Below are 17,802 nucleotides of genomic sequence, written 5' to 3'. Positions count from 1 at the left end.
CACAGGTGTTTGTTTTGTAAAAATGAAAAACTCTAATAAAAACATTTTCAAAAAGAAAGATATGCCCAATATCTTTTGCCTTCCCTTTATTCCAAAGGGCTGATGTAAACTGTAACACTAACTGTTCGCCTGGTTACGATCAGGAAACCGAACACAGGACTGAGAGTTTCCTGTTTTGTATGGCTTACTACTCGAAGATGTAGCGCCTTTGCTCTTGAGCTACAAGTTGAACTCCCACCTCATTTGAAAAAAAAGATTCTGAACCATCACAAAATCAAATTTATTCATATATTCATTTGGTCTAATGAAGTGAAACACAGTATCTTGTTGTTGAATTTTTTTGTTTAATATTTACACATATGCAACCCATTCCCCTGCAAATTTAAAAAAATGTGTCAATGCTCCCTCTTCACGTCTTTCAAAATATCTTCTCACTGTGCTTTTCACTTTGCAAGTGTCCATGCGGAAATGACGATGGAATCCATTTGGTTTTGGCAATAAAATTCATTCTGGCAGTGTTCGATTCAGACAAAATAAATTCATTTTAAAATTGATCCAAAAATGGTAGGAATATCACATTTTAATTTCAGATTCAAAAATAGATCAGTATTTTAAGGTAAATTATGACAGAACCAGGGAATTGGTCCTTTTTCTTCTGAAGTTTCTGTAGTCACCATTGGAATACAATATAGCATTGCAGCTGAACAACAGGCTAATAAAATTAAACACATATTTCACAACACTGCAAAATTGCTCTGAATAATTGCATGTTTTGTATAAATCTATTGTAATACATTCTGATTCTAAAATGCAGCAAATCAGCTTTTCATGGTATGTGTATAAAGTGCAATACCATATATATGTTCTTAAAAAAAATTAAACCTACTTCACACACTTCTGCTGTGTTAAGAAAAACTTTAGTTTCTAATATCCGAGTCACCAAAATTACACCGTGAACGTTTTCATATGTATGCTTTAGGTTTTAGAAAAATAGCTTCCCTTTGAAATACTCAATCCAGTGATTCATTATAATCCTGCTTCCTTGCCCACTATAGAAAATGTGTCTTTGTTTTGTTTAGTACAAAAAGCAAATTGGTGAAATTAGTTTCATTTCTGGCTGGTTAGTACAGGTTAAACACAATACAGTGTTGCTCTCCATCAGATCAGCTTTGCAGGTTTCTTGCTTTCCTTGTTCAATTCTTTCTTCCTCTTTTTTTTTTAGTGTTCAGTCAGGGCTTTGGCTAGATTGGGGCAGAACAGAAATAATTCTCAAGTGAGCCTCACCTCTTCAGTCACTTAAAACAATGCAATTAATTTGTTTTAACAAAAAACATGGGGAAGGCAGCATTGTGTAGCCCCATCTCTTGCTGTACTTCCACAATTCAACGCACCACCACCAAACGCCCCTTGTCTCCACTTTCAGCACTCTGTAGGATCATTCCTTCCGTGACACCCATGCTCCATTACTCAGTGCCTCTCTGACCCTCTCCTTTTGCCACGCCAGTTCAGGTGATGCAACACTTTCCCTATTAACCTTTCTTTCTCCTCACCATCCAATACCCCAAACACTCCTTCCAGGTGAAAGACATGTATTTGTCTGTATTTCTTTCAATTTAGTATATTACGTTCACCGCTCACAATTTAGTTTGTTCTACATTGGGAAGGCCAAACACAGTCAAGGCAAACACTTTGCAGAACATCTCTGCTTAATCCCCAAGTGAGACCCTTATCTTTCGATTGCCTGCCATTTTAATTCCTAACCTTGCTCTCAGGCTGACATCTCTGTCTGTGACTTCATGCAGTGATCCAACAAAGCTCAAATGTAAGATTGAGGAATAGCGTCTCATCTTTCAAATAAGCACTCTATAATCTTCTTGACGCAACACTGAGTTCAATAATTTCAGGTCATAATCTTTGACCTAACGTGTTTCTTTTTTGAAGCTTCTGACTGTAGTCTTGTTTTTCCCTAATTTCTACTTTCAGGTAGCAGCGGTTCATCATTCTGCCATTCACACCTATTCTAGACATATCTTTTGTTTCTTTATCTGTCCCATTACCCGCATCGCTGAATCTTGTGTTATTTAACCTCTCTTGCCTTCCACCCGATCACGGAATTCCCATTTGCGGTTCCTCCAACCCCACCCCCCTGCCCCACTTTTATTTGCTTAAAACCTATTACAATTCAAATTTTCCCCAATTCTGATTAACTCTTTTTCTCCTGATTGATGCTGTCTGACCTGTTGAGTAGGTCCAGCAATTTCTGTGCTTATTGTACAAGGGCTGGATATTCATGCTTCTGTCGTGGTCAAAATGGAGGTTGGTAGGAATTAAAATGGCATGTGGGCCCCGATCCTGGGATTTCCACCCACATTCCCAGCATGGCACATTTATAGGAATGGGTAAGGTGCAGGGAATGAGCATACAAAATGCAATCCCACCCTTGGCCTACTCTATTGGAGGAGTGGGCATTTCACACTCCTCTCTCCATCCCCACTATTTCCATGAAGTCAGGTGTGTTTTGGTTCATGAGCTATGGGAGAAGCCTGTTGTGGAGTTGGGAACCTTTTGACATGTAAGTTTAAAAGTGTTGACAACACCACATGTCATAATGCAATGGTATACTATGAGTTAAATATGTTTTTAATACAGTGATTAATGATTAGGCTTTGCTTAGAAAAGGCAAGTGATGTTTAAATTGGCCAGCATTGAATGGGTTCAGGTGTATTAAAGCATTTTTTCAAGTGGATAAAGTGTTCTTCAACATTCAACATTATTGAAATTCAGATTTTAATGTGATTATTCCAATGATGTCATTATGATTGACAGCCCATCAATCTGTTGAGTCTTTGAAATAGATGAACAGATGGTTGGTTTCGTTCATTGACAGTCCAAGCTGTTGATAGGGATGGCCATTAAAGTTTCAAGGATTTAATGCATTCCTCTCTTAAGGCTTTTATGACACAGCTGTGTAATGGAATCCAATTTTGAATGTTTGTCTGAGCTTCAAACCCACAATGGATTCAGTTTAGTCGGGCTGGCACAGTTTTGAAGAGGGCCGTGAGCTTTGTTTGATTGACATTTTAAAAAAAATATTTAGAGTTTTTTCCAATTAAGGGGCAATTTAGCAGGGCCAATCAAATTACCCTGCATGGGGGCGAAACCCACACATACACGATGAGCAGTGAAAACTCCACATGGACAGTGACCCGGAGCCGGGATCGAACCTGGGACCTCGGTGCTGTGAAGCTATAGTGCTAATCACTGCACCACCGTGCTACCCCACGATTGACATTTTTAAGAGCCGCTAATATGATTATATGTTCTGTGGAGATCTTTTAATGGCTGTGTATTTGTTTGACATTTTTATGAGCACTTAATAGGATTAAAGCTTTTTGAAAGGTTGTCAGAAAATGTTTTTTTTTTACAGTTTCATGAACATCACAAAGATTTCCCCAATGTTATTATAGGGCTCATGATTGTCCATAATGGATACTGGGGTGAGTGGGTATTGGGAGGGGGGGGGGGGAGAAATGAGGGCAATATGAGATATTGTATGGTGAGGGCTAGGGTGCCTAACATTCATGCTCAGGAATGAGTTGGTACCCCGGTGAACAGAGGCAGACCTTCTAACCTGCCTGCTTTAACATCTGCTTGTCTCTGTTTCCTCCTTGAACCTGTTTTTGTTGGTAGCAGCACTGACTGCAGCCTGTCCCAACCATGAAAATAGCATAGTGGGGTACTCCAGGCAGGGGCAGGGTAGTGACATTGTGAAATGTCCCAATTCACAATTCCCACCTCAAAAGATGAAAATTCAGATCAAGATGTCTATACTACTCGTCTAATCTCCAAAAATAAAATTACATGCAAATAATTTATTGATTTCCAAAGGTTGAGCAAAACTTCAAAATATTTATCAATCCCTCCATTTCTACTGTTCAAGCCCCGTCTTAAATAATCATGAGTAAGAACCCTGGCAGAGTTTGCAATTTTGTGCTTAGTGTAATGGGAGATCGTTGTCATATCACTTCAGCTTTTGAATCACTGATTCAGCAGAGATCAGTCATTAGCACTAGGGGATTTCTGGTATGTATATCACATACATTGAATCACAGTTTGAGATTCTGACACTTCATTAATATCAATGAGTAGCAAGTTAAACATTTAGAAAAGGATTGCAGCATTATCACAGAGACATTTTGCAAAAATGCAACAAAATTTGCCATTTTATCCTGGCTATCAATCAAACACTACTAATTTTCATATGGCTTTCCATTAATCTAAACTCCCCCTGATTTTGGTTTTTAATGATAGGCAAAACCTTTATCTATTTGACTGAAAGCAATATTTGGTTATCCACTCTGAATGCTCTACATTGTTAGGTTGATATCCCAACTTGAAATTCCTTCAATAACTTCCATGAGATCTTTTTATGAACTCAAATTTCATTGTTTTACACTAGGATCCTTTTTAAAACTTAGTAGGTGCTTGCTAGTTTCAATCAAAAGAATCAACTAACTCTAGTGTGTATACATATGTATATCTTGTAGAATACTATATATAGGGATTTGGTGCAATGCTATTTTGTTTAATAATCACCAGATGGCACTGTTACTGAACTTTACCTTTAACAGAAAGAACTGAACTACCGAGTTTACAAATATCCAATTGTAAATTAGTTCATAGACGTTCATCCTATGCATCATTTAAAGAGCAGCAATCTGACCAGGTTAAACATCCCTTTGCATGCAGTGATTAAATATCATTAACTGCTTTGAAGACTACAGTTCTATTTCTGAGCACCTGGAGACCCAGGGATTACGGTGGTGGGGGGAGAGGAACTCATTCATGGCGAGGCCCGTGCGGGTTTTGTCAAAGGTATCAATGCGCATGGGCTGCAAAGATATAAGATGTCTGCCTGTGGTGCTGTCTGCCCAAGGGGAATCTGCGCAAGACTACATGATGCTGCTTGATCCGGGGCTATGCGGATGAATATCTACCCCCCCCCCCCCCCATTCCCATCTTCACGATTGAAACAAAATTAACATTTACGTTGCTTGTTTATGAAACTTAAAGCAGGCCCACAAGAGTCTGATTCAAAATGCATCCTGCATATACCTCATGATAAAAATGATTTGTGGCTCTCCTGTCTCTGTTCAGTTTCTAAATCAAAAATAGCCAAATACTTTTCACGCAAAGATTACCTCTGAAACACATGACATGATATTGACTTGCTCTTTTCTTTCATTAATCTCTAGGATAACATTAAACGGTGTGGTATTTCATGTTCAGTTTTCATTATTATATCATACAACATTAAAAACATTACAAAGAACAGCAAGACTGGTCCTCAGTGTATAGATTAGAGAAACAAATGGTCAAGAAAGAAGCAATTAAGTTGAGGCTGGAACATCACAGAATATTAAATGGTATGAATAAAGTAAATCCAGTTTGTTGCTTGAAAGTAAGCCAAGAAATAGCAACGGAAACATAATAATATTATTCACAATATTATTATTGTATTATTCACAGTACAAGTCATGATGGAAGAGTGGATGTGCTGGCGGAATAAGCTTTGGTGGACAAATGGTCCCCTCTCCCCACCCCCCACCCTGGCTGTTCTTAGCTTAATACTTTCCTGAATTTTAAACAGATGTATTTAGCGGTTGTAGATTGCTGACCGAATTTTATTTTTGGACTCACTTTCCGTGCTTCAGAATTAAAAAAATATTCTTCACTCGCAACATAAGGGGCTGGGTGTTAACCACCTTCCCCCCACCCCTACCAGCACAATGGGGTTGGGCATGTGAAATCCAGCAGATAGCCTTATCACCACCTATTCACCCCAATTAGTGGCCACACAACGGCCTCAACCCGCCGCCAGTATTTTATCCATGGGTGGGGGGGAGGGGGGCATAGGGAAAGCTCGGCCTTTAGCTGGGAAAATTCTCTCACGGGCCCTCTTGGTCCATAGGATAGACAACCCACAAGGTAATTCCTCTCGTTCAACCTGCACCCACCCCCCTCTCCCCAATGCCAAGAACCTCATCCCCAGACTAATCTGGGCTGCTCGGCGCGGTACAACTGCCTGTAGTCCTAGCAGTGGCCACACTCTCTGGCTATATAATTGGCTCTCAAAGCCAGACTTCTTTTATTCACTTATGGGATGTGGCTGTCGCTGGCAAGGTCAGCATTCATTGCCCATTCCTAATTGGCCTTGAATTGACCTGCGTGCAGGCCATTTCAGAGGGCAGCTAAGAGTTAACCACATTGCTGTGGGTCTGGAGTCACATATAGGCCAGACCAGGCGAAGGCTGAATATTTCCCTTACTAAAGCACATTACGAACCATATGAGTTTTCACAACAATTGCTGATACTTTTGTGGTCACAATTACTGAGATTAGCTTTATATTCCAGATTTATTGACAGAATTTAAATTCTACCGGTGTTGGAATTTAAACTCATGTCCCCAGAGTATTAGCTTGGGTCTCTGAATTCCTCACACAGCAACATTACCACTACCCCACTGTCTCACCTCGAGATAGGGACAGAAGTCCAGCCTCAAAGCAATAATACTGATCCCAGTATTTAAGTGCTCTGGTCAACCATTCAACCATTGGAATCATGGGTGGGCTCTTCCTTCTCCTTCTCTTCCCCCCCCCCCCCCCCCCCCCCAAGTCCAATGGCGGCACGGTAGCATAATGTTTAGCACTGTTGCATCACAGTGCCAGAAACCCGGGTTCGATTCCCAGCTGTCTATGTGGAGGCTGCACGTTTTCCCCGTGTCTGCGTGGGTCTCCTCCGGGTCCTCCAGTTTCCTCCCACAAGTCCTGAACGACATGCTTGTTAGGTGAATTGGACATTCTGAATTCTCCCTCAGTGTACCCGACCAGGCGCCAGAGTGTGGCAACTAGGGAATTTTCACAGTAACTTCATTGCAGTGTTAATGTAAGCCCACTTGTGACACCGATAAATATTATTGTTATTATTATTAAATGTCAACCTAAAAAAGCATTTCCCTACAGCAAGGGAGAGAACTCAAAGGATAAGTCACCCAGTGCTATCCTCATGCAGTCTGTCACAGAATCCAGGCAGCGTTTTGGGAGGAGCCTGTATCCCTGCTTGTTTGCCCTCTGGTGTGAAGTGCCGAGAGAATTGAAGGGGAAAAGAAATAACTTGCAAAACAATTGGCAAAAAGATTTTCTCTCTCACCTGCTGATGTATAGGCTAGCCAGCATTCTGCTCACTTCCCACAGCTGGGAGGGGGATGGAGCAGTTGGGCAAACTAGAAGACAGAGGGGGTCGAAGCAGAATTGGTTCAGCGTCAAGTGATAATTGGAAACAGGAAACTCAGAGCCTGTATTTTCTCATTTTTGTGGCAGCGTGAATAATTAGAAATTGTTTGAACCTAAAATATTATTCAATTGAAATTACAGTAGCTCTGTGCCTGCTCCAAGTGCAGAAAATAGAGTGGAGGAATCTTAATACAGGTAGGGAATATACAGTGAATCATAGATTCATAGAATCCTGCAGTGCAGAAGGAGGCCATTCGGCCCATCGAGTCTGCACCGACCCTTTAAAAGAGCACCCTGTAGAACCCTCAAGAGTATTGACAGTCAGAGAGATCTTGGTGTACAGGTCCACAGGTCACTGAAAGGGGCAACACAGGTGGAGAAGGTAGTCAAGAAGACATACGGCACGCTTGCCTTCATTGGCTGGGGTATTAAGTATAAAAATTGGCAGGGCAGCACGGTGGCCTAGTGGTTAGCACAACTGCCTCACGGCGCTGAGGTCCCAGGTTCGATCCCGGCTCTGGGTCACTGTCCGTGTGGAGTTTGCACATTCTCCCCGTGTCTGCGTGGGTTTTGCCCCCACAACCCAAAAATGTGCAGAGTAGGTGGATTGGCCACGCTAAATTGCCCCTTAATTGGAAAAAATAATTGGGTAATCTAAATTTATTAAAAATAAAGTATAAAAATTGGCAAGTCATGTTGCAGCTGTATAGAACCTTAGTTAGGCCACACTTGGAGTATAGTGTTCAATTCTGGTCGCCACATTACCAGAAGGATGTGGAGGCTTTAGAGAGGGTGCAGAAGAGATTTACCAGGATGTTGCCTGATATGGAGGGCATTAGCTATGAGAAGAGATTGAATAAACTTGGTTTGTTCTCACTGGAACGAAGGAGGTTGAGGGGCGACCTGATAGAGGTCTACAAATTATGAGGAGCATAGACAAGAGTGGATAGTCAGACTTTTTCCCCGGGTAAAGGGGTCAATTACTAGGAGGCATAGGTTTAAGGTGCGAGGGGCAAGGTTTAGAGGACATGTACGAGGCAAGTTTTTTTACACAGAGGCTAGAGGGTGCCTGGAACTCACTGCCGGAGGAGGTGGTGGAAGCAGAGACGTTTAAGGGGCATTTTGACAAATACAGGAATAGGATGGGAATAGAGGGATACGGACCCAGGAAGTGTAGAAGATTTTAGTTTAGACGGGCAGCATGGTCGGCCCAGTCTTGGAGGGCCGAAGGGCCTGTTCCTGTGCTGTACTTTTCTTTGAATAAATGGGTCATTGTCACATTGGCAGGCTATGACTAGTGGAGTACAGCAAAGGTCAGTGCAAGGGCCTCAACTGTTCCCAATATATATCAATGATCTGCATGTGGGGACCAAAAGTAATATTTCCAAATTCACGTATAATTCAAAACTAAGTGGGAATGTGTGACGTGAAGAAGAATGGATGTGCAGACTATTTTTGAAACAGTAAGAGACGATAAAGTGTACAAAGGGTATTCTAGTCAATAAATCAGTGAAAGCTAACATGCAGATGCAGAAAGCAAGTAAGGCTAACGGTTTGTTAACCTTTATAGCAAGACAATTTGAGTACAGGAGTAGCAAAGTCTTGCTTCAATTGTATAAAACCGTGGCTAGACGACCCCTAGAGTGCACTCTGTGCAGTTTTGGTCCCCTTTACTTAGGAAGTATATTATTGCCATAGAGGGAATGCAATGAAGGTTCAACAGACTTTTTTCAGGGATGGTGGGACTGCCCCATGAAGCATGATGGGAGAAACTGGGCCTCGAGAGTTTTGAGGAAGGAGAGGAGATCTCATCGAAATCTACAAAATACTTAAAGGAATAGACAGGATAGATGCAGGTAAGATGGTTCCCCTTCTTGGAGAGTATTGAACAAGGGGGCACAATTCAAAATTAGGGAAACGCCACTTAGGGCAAAATGGGAAACCTTTTTTTACTCAGAGGGTTGTGAATCTTTGGAACTCTCTATCCTAGAGAGCTGTGGAAGCTAAGTAATTGATTACGTTTAAAGCAGAGGTCGACAGATTTCTAAATATCAATGACATAAAGAGATATAGGGATGGTGGGGAAAGGGCATTAGATGATCACCTATTGAATGGCGGAGCAGGCTCGACAGGCTGAATGGCCTACTCCTCCTGACCTGTTTCAATGACATAGGTTAACCAGGGTTAAAATTACTTAAATACAGAGAACTCCCGAGAGCCACAGGCCAGAAGTACAAGTTAAGATTCTTGGATCTAGCAGGACAAGGTGACTACTGACAGAACATAGTGCAGAAGGAGGCCATTCGGCCCATTGAGTCTGCCACAACCCACTTAAGCCCTCACTTCCACCCTATCCCCATAACCTAATAACCCCTCCTAACCTTTTTTGGACACTAAGGGCAATTTAGGATGGCCAAACCACCTAACCGGTGCGTCTTTGGACTGTGGGAGGAAACCGGAGCACCCGGAGGAAATCCACGCAGACACGGGGAGAGCTTGCAGACTCCGCACAGACAGTGACGCAGCAGGGAATCGAACCTGGGATCCTGGCGCTGTGAAGCCACAATGCTATTCACTGTGCTACCGTGCGGCCGATCCCTATATATATTTTGTAAATTTATTTTTACAGGATGTGAGGTTCACTGGCTAGGCCAGAATTTGTTGCCCATCCCTAATTGCTCTTGAGGAGGTGGTAGTGAGCTGCCTTCTGGATCCACTGCAGTCCATGTAGTGTAGGTACACCCGCTCTGCTACAAGGGAGAGAGTTCCAGGATTTTGACTCAGCGACAGTGAAGTAACGGCGATATATTTCCAAATCAGGATAGTGAGTGACATCTGGATGGTGGTATTCCCAAGTGTCTGCTGCCCTTGTTCTTCTAGGTGGTAGTTTCTGGAGGTTGGAAGGTATTGTCCAAGGAGCCTTGGTGAGTTCCTCCAGTGCATCTTGTAGATGGTACATGCTGCTACTACTGTGCACCAGTGATGGAGGGAGTCAATGTTTGTGGAAGGGTTCCAATCACGCGATTGTCCAGAATGGTATTAGAACATAGAACAGTACAGCACAGAACAGGCCCTTCGGCCCTCGATGTTGTGCCGAGCAATGATCACCCTACTCAAACCCATGTATCCACCCTATACTCGTAACCCAACAACTCCCCCCCTTAACCTTACTATTAGGACACTACGGGCAATTTTAGCATGGCCAATCCACCTAACCCGCACATCTTTGGACTGTGGGAGGAAACCGGAGCACCCGGAGGAAACCCACGCACACACGGGGAGGACGTGCATACTCCACACAGACAGTGACCCAGCCGGGAATCGAACCTGGGACCCTGGAGCTGTGAAGCATTTATGCTAACCACCATGCTACCGTGCTGCCCTTCGTGTTGAGCGAATGTTGTTGGAGCTGCACTCATCCGGGTAAGTGGAGAGTATTCCATCACACTCCTGACTTGTGCCTTGTGGTGGTGGACAGGGTTTAGGGAGTCAGGTGGCGAGTTACTCACCGCAGGATTCCTAGCCTCCGATCTGCTCTTGTAGCCACAGTATTAATATGGCTAGTCCAGTTCAATTTCTGGTCAACAGTAACCCCCAGGCTGTTCATGGTGGGGATTCATTGGTGACAAGGGGTGATGGTTTGATTATCTCTTATTGCCTGACACTTCGGTGGTGCAAATGTTACTTGCCACTTGTCAGCCCAAGCCTGGATATTGTCCAGGTCTTGCTGCATTTGCACATGGGCTGCTTCAGTGTTTGAGGAGTCTCAAATGGTGCTGAACATAATTCGCTGATGATTTCACAATCAGCAAACATCTCCACATTTGACCTTAATTTGGAAGGAAGGTCATTGATGAAGCGTCTGAAAATGGCTGGGTCTGGGACACTACCCTGAGAAAGTCTTGCAGTGATATCCCAAGACTGAGATGACTGACCAACAACCACAATCATCTTCCTTTGTGTTAGGTATGACTCCAACCAGGGGAGGGTTTCCCCCCTGATTCCCATTGACTCCAGTTTTGCTAGGATTCCTTGATTTCATACTCAATCAAATGCCTTGCTGTCAAGGGCAGTCGCTCTCACCTCACTTCTGGGGTTCAGCTCTTTTGTCCATGTTTGAACGAGGCTATAACGAGGTCAGGAGCTGAGTGACCCGAGTGAGACCCAAATTGAGTGCCAGTGAGCAGGTTATTGCTAAGTAAGTGCTGCGTGATATCATTGTTGATGACCCCTTCCATCACTTAATTGATGATTGAGAGTAGACCGAGAGGTAATTGGCTGGGTTGGATTTCTCCTTTTTGTGTACAGGACATACCTGGGCAATTTTTCACATTGCCAGGTTGATGCCAGTGTTGGAGCTGTACTGGAACAGCTTGGCTAGGTGCACAGCAAATTCTGCAGCACAAGTCTTCAGTACTATTGTTGGAATATTGTCAGGGCCCATAGCCTTTGCAGTATCCATTGCCTTCAGCCATTTCTTAATATCACGTGCAGTGAATCGTATTGGCTGAAGACTAGCATCTGTGATGCTGGGGACCTCTGAAGGAGACTGAGAGGTTTCATCCATTCGGCACTTCTGGCTGAAGATAATTGCGAACGCTTCATCTTTTGCACAGATGCGCTGGGCTCCTCTATCACTGAGGATGGGGATATTTGTAGAGCCTCCTCCTCCAGTTGTTTAATTGACTTCCACCACTCATGACTGGATGTGGCAGGACAGTAGTGCTTAGATCTGATCTATTGGTTGAGAGATCACTTAGTGCTATCTATCGCTTGCTGCGTATGTTGGAATGCAAGTAGTCCTGTGCTGTAGCTTCACCAGGTTGACACCTCTTTTTTCAGTATACCTGGCTTGGCATGGCCTCCTGCACTCTTCATTGAACTCGGGTTAATCCCCCGGCTTGGTGACAACGATAATGTGGGATATGCCAGGCCATGATATTGCAGATTGTGGTTGAATACAATTCTGTTGTTACTGATGGCCCACAATGCCTCACGGATGCCCAGTGAATAGTTGCTGGATTTGTTCTGAATCTATCCCATTTATCATGATGGTAGTGCCACACAACATGATGGAGGGTATCCTCAATGTGAGGATGGGACTTTGTCTCCACAAGGACTGTGTGGTGGTCACTCCTACCAATACTGCCATGGATAGATGCATCCCTCACCACCTGTCGCTGACTCAATCTAGCTGTTAAGTCCTTCCAGGCTCAATCAGCTCAGTCAGTAGCTGTGCTACCGAACCACACTTGGGGATTGACATTGATGCCCCCGAACATTGGTGCCCCCTACCCAAAGTCCATTCTGCGCTCTTGCCACCATTAGTTCTTCCTCCACCCAGTGTTTAACATGGAGGAGAACTGATTCATCAGCTAACAGTGATAATCAACAGGAGATTTCCTTGCCCATGTTTGACTTGAAGCCATGAGAGTTCATGAGGTTCAGAGTTGATGTTGAGGACTCCCAGGGAAACTCCCTCCCGACTGTACACCTCTGTGTCGCCACCTCTGCTGGGTATGTCCTGTCTGACTGGCAGGACAGACCCAGCAGTGGTGCCAGCAGCACAGTGGTATATTGTCGGTAGGGACATCTGACAAGTCTTCACTCACTTCCAGCCCCGATTTACTCTCTCAGCTGTTTTTATATAACTATGGTTATTGTTCCTCTGAAATTCACATTTTTGCTTCTGCCGAAGTTCCAACGCCCAATAAATAACATTGTCCCCGACATCAGTACTGTGTTTTTTTTTTTTTTTTTTTTATTTAAATTTAGAGTACCCAATTATTTTTTCCAATTAAGGGGCAATTTAGCGTGGCCAATTCACCTAACCTGCACATCTTTGGGTTGTGGGGGCGAAACCCACGCAGACACGGGGAGAATGTGCAAACTCCACACGAACAGTGACCCAGGGCCGGGATTCGAACCCGGGTCCTCAGCGCCGTAGGCAGCAATGCTAACCACTGTGCCACATCAGTACTGTGTTGCAAACCTTTCCAAATACTTTACAGAATATCTTTGAAGCTAAATAGCAGGGTCAAGTTAATATTCACTTCATAAAATGCTCATTGTGAAGTGGATGACTGTAGCATCAACTGCTGAGTATTCCTGGAATAGAAGACCAGGATCAGCTGATGACACCATTGAGAATGTGAAACTTTGTTCTCTACTCCTCTTTCTGGCTTAACCTTAAATGCCAAATAATTTCATTGACGGAGCTACAAGATTAGTGCACAGCGTAAATCTAAGATTGTAATCAACAGAATGGACCAGTTAAAGCAAGAAAAAAAAGGTTAAAAATCTGTTAGTTCTTACTTTGCTTACACAAATGTGTAGTGGAATCCATTGCTAAGAGGGGAGTGAGGAGGGGAAGGTTCTGAAGACGGATGGACTTGCTGTTGAGCTGGAAGGGATCACATACAGAGAGACAAGGGCACAAATTGTTAAAGACAAGGGTTAACAAGACAGTGGCAATTTTACAATGTTAGCCAGCCTGTTTGTGATGGCATGCTTTATTTTCTCTCACTGCTTTGGCAGCAGGTTATTAATTCTCTTAATGACATTCTGCCCACATGCAATAATCACACAGCTGTGATCAACATTTATGGACCGAATAAAAGATATCCAGGGATGATCACAAGGTGATCTTTTGAAGGTATCAAATCAGAGGAACCACAATAAAACTCAAGTAATTTGTACCTTCATCGGAAGTTCTTTCGTTTTTTTTCCTGAACGCACCGATTGACATTGGATACAGTTTCACAAGCAATAGTAAACCTCCAGTGTCATACCCAAGTGGACATTCTTCACATGCAGACACGAATTGTCATCAGGCTACTCAACCAAAAGGGCACTGCAGCTGATAGTAATTGCATTCTCAGCCAATGTTTGCACATGCATTTTCTTATAGATGTCACTGGTCAGGATCAATTTAATTTAGCGGCAGGAATAATGAGATGTTTCTGTTACTTAGCAGAGGTGTATTAGCATCTTAATTCCTTTTGAACCTAAACAGCTAAACTAACCATAATTTGATATATTTTATTGCGCTGCAACAGAGACTCAACATGGCAGCTTGGAATGGTGGGCACAGATCTGATCACAGACCTTTCTGTGTTTCTAATTGCAGTCTGGTGCTCTGAAGAGATGCCAAATAAAGGCTAGGCTCCTGTTGGGACGGGTGGTCTGGGGAAATGCTGGATATTTACCAAATACTTCTCCTGCACCTCCTGGAGACTAATTTGGCAGTGGTCCAGAAACAGCAACCTCCCCTGTACTCCCAGAATGTTTATGTCCTCGCAGGAAATGAACAGTCACCACAGAGGGGAACCAGGGGATGAACTGGATTAGAGGAGCTGATGTGACCGAAAGTGTGAATTCAAATTAACTGAGCAGGTAATGAACACAGGGTGCTCTGTAAATTATTTTACAATGATTTTACAATGGGCTCAGTGGCAGATGGAATCCAATGGAAATTAGTCAAAAGAGGAGCATTTCGGTTAGAAGAAAAATAGAATGAAAAAGAATTTTTATACTTTGAATTGGATAAAAGCTGGAGATGTGAAAGAATATTTGGAGGATTTAGGTTCACAAGACATTAAAAGCATCACCACGAGTTCATAAGGCCGTATATAAGTGGAAGGGATAATGGCGGCAGAAAGAAGCAGAGAATATTGAAGTTGAGACACAATCTATATATGGCACCACAATTGCTAAGTCAGGCTCACCATATAGGGAGATCACTATTGCATAGAATTTACAGTGCAGAAGGAGGCCATTTGGCCCACTGAGTCTGCACCGGCCCGTGGAAAGAGCACCCTACCTAAGCCTGCACCTCCACCCTATCCCCACACCTCCACCCTATCCCCGTAACCCCACCTAACCTTTTTTGGACGCTAAGGGCAATTTAGCTTAGCCAATCCACCTAACCCTGCACATCTTTGGACTGTGGGAGGAAACCGGAGCTCCCGGAGGAAACCCACGCAGACATGGGGAGAACGTGCAGACTCCGCACAGACAGTGGCTCAAGCCGGGAATCGAAACTGGGACCCTGGCGCTGTGAAACCATAGTGCTAACCACTATGCTACGCAAGTCGAGAAGACACAGCCGGAGTGAGGCACATCCGGAGTGGGAAGTTGGAACTTGGAAATTTGGTGCAGTGAGGTAATTCTGTGCTGAGTGGGGGAGGTGATTTTTCTCTACTGTTTTGTTCTCCCTCTCTCTTTCTTCTGGCCTGTAACATTTAATCTGCAGGGAGAGAACCAGAGAGCATCTGAGACCCTGGGTGAGTTCTCCCAGTGAGCCAGAGAAGACACAGACAGAGTGAGGCACAACCAAGAGTGAGTTTGGGAATTCGAAGCTGGGTGGGGAGGAGGTGCTTTTAATCCTAGTAAGTGACTGGTAAGTAGTTTTTCTCTTCATTGTCTAATTTATTTATTTTTCTTTCGTTTTTTGAAATTGTAGTTGTATATGTTTACCTAAGGTTTAAGACATGGCAGGAGATCCCAGACCCGTGTCATGCTCCTCGTGTGCGATGTGGGAGCTCAGAGACACGTCCACTGTTCCTGGCTCCTTCACGTGCAAGAAGTGTGTTCAGTTGCAGCTCTTGTTAGACCACTTGACGGCTCTGGAGCTGCGGATGGACTCACTTTGGAGCATCCGCGATGCTGAGGAGGTCGTGGATAGCACGTTTAGCGAGTTGGTCACACCACAGGTGAAAGTTACTGAGGGAGATAGAAAATGGGTGACTAAAAGACAGAGCAAGAGTAGGAAGGCAGTGCAGGTGTCCCCTGCGGTCATCTCCCTGCAAAACAGCTATACCGCTTAGGATACTGTTGAGGGAGATGGCTCTTCAGGGGAAGGCAGCAGCAGCAAGGTTCATGGCACCGTGGCTGGCTCTGCTGCGCAGCAGGGCAGGAAAAAGAATGGCAGGGCTATAGTGATAGGGGACTCAATCGTAAGGGGAATAGACAGGCGGTTCTGCGGACGCAATCGAGTCTCCAGGATAGTATGTTGCCTCCCTGGTGCAAGGGTCAAGGATGTCTCGGAGCAGCTGCAGGACATTCTGTGAGGGGGGGGGGGGGGGGGTGAACAGCCAGCTGTCGTGGTGCACATAGGCAGCAACGATATAGGTAAAAAATGGGATGAGGTCCTACAAGCTGAATTCAGGGAGTTAGGAGTGAAAGTAAAAAGTAGGACCTCAAAGATAGTAATCTCAGGATTTCTACCAGTGCCACGAGCTAGTCAGAGTAGGGATGTCAGGATAGATGGGGTGAATGCGTGGCTCGAGAGATGGTGCAAGAGGGACGGATTCAAATTCCTGGGGCATTGGAACCGGTTCTGGGAGAGGTGGGACCAGTACAAACCGGACGGTCTGCACCTGGGCAGAACTGGAACCGATGTCCTAGAGGAGGTGTTTGCTTGAGCTGTTGGGGAGGGTTTAAACTAATGTGGCAGGGGGATGGGAACCGATGCAGGAAGTTGGAAGGTAGTAATACAGGGACAGAAGCAAAAGGAAGTGAGGGGGAAAGTGTAAGGCAGAGAAGCCATAGTCAAAAATCAAAAAGGGCGATAGTACAAGGTACAGTGACTGAGGGGAGCTCAGTGAATAGGCCCAGAAATACTAAAAGGAATAAAACTGGAGATGTTAAGATTCAAAACAGAGATAAAAAAACCAACATAAGTGTACTTTACCTGAATGCTCGTAGTATTCGGAATAAAGTAAATGAGTTGATGGCGCAAATCATCGTGAATGACTATGATTTACTGGCCATTACTGAAACATCGTTAAAGGATAGTCACGACTGGGAGTCAAATATCTGAGGGTATCAAACTATTCGGAAGGACAGAGTGGATTGTAAGGGAGGTGGTGTAGCTCTGTTATTTAAAAATAACATCTGGGCAATAGTAAGGGATGACATCGGTGCTATGGAGGATAAGGTTGAATCCATTTGGGTGGAAATCAGGAATAGTAAGGCGAAAAAGTCACTGATAGGAATAGTCTATAGGCCACCAAATAGTAACGTTATGGTGGGGCAGGCAATAAACAAGAAATAACTGATGCATGTAGAAATGGTACAGCAGTTATCATGGGGGATTTTAATCTACATGTCGATTGGTTTAACCAGGTCGGTCAAGGCAGCCTTGAGGAGGAGCTTGTAGAATGTATCCACGATAGTTTCCTAGAACAGTATGTAATGGAACCTACGAGGGAACAAGTGGTCCTAGATCTTGTCCTGTGTAATGAGACAGGATTGATTCATGATCTCATAGTTAGGGATCCTCTCGGAAGGAGCGATCACAATATGGTGGAATTTAAAATACAGATGGAAGGTGAGAAGGTAAAATCAAATACTAGTGTTTTGTGCTTAAACAAAGGAGATTACAATGGGATGAGAGAAGAACTAGCTAAGGTAGACTGGGAGCTAAAACTTTATGGTGGAACAGTTGAGGAACAGTGGAGAATCTTCTAAGCGATTTTTCACAGTGCTCAGCAAAGGTTTATACCA

At 43.8% G+C, this 17,802-nt stretch overlaps 1 protein-coding gene across 15 annotated transcripts in view; it reads right to left on the bottom strand.

Annotated features, from left to right (window-relative positions):
• Positions 1 to 322: 322 nt before the first annotated feature.
• The window catches only part of plekha7b (pleckstrin homology domain containing, family A member 7b), a 636,198-nt gene continuing 618,718 nt past the window's right edge, over positions 323 to 17,802 (bottom strand). For 14 of the 15 annotated variants that reach the window (XM_038808072.1, XM_038808076.1, XM_038808066.1 and 11 more), the window contains 2 exons: positions 13,609 to 13,696; positions 323 to 1,241 (listed from right to left, as the gene is read on the bottom strand). In XM_038808072.1, the coding sequence (XP_038664000.1) occupies positions 13,614 to 13,696 (83 nt within the window). In that variant the 3' untranslated portion in view covers positions 323 to 1,241; positions 13,609 to 13,613. The remainder of the gene's footprint in view (positions 1,242 to 13,608; positions 13,697 to 17,802) is intronic. The other variant, XM_038808068.1, reaches the window with a different exon arrangement.

The sequence above is a fragment of the Scyliorhinus canicula genome, chromosome 9 (genome assembly GCF_902713615.1).
Source record: "Scyliorhinus canicula chromosome 9, sScyCan1.1, whole genome shotgun sequence".
NCBI classification, from domain to species: domain Eukaryota; kingdom Metazoa; phylum Chordata; class Chondrichthyes; order Carcharhiniformes; family Scyliorhinidae; genus Scyliorhinus; species Scyliorhinus canicula.
This window is presented reverse-complemented; position numbering and strand designations above follow the sequence as displayed.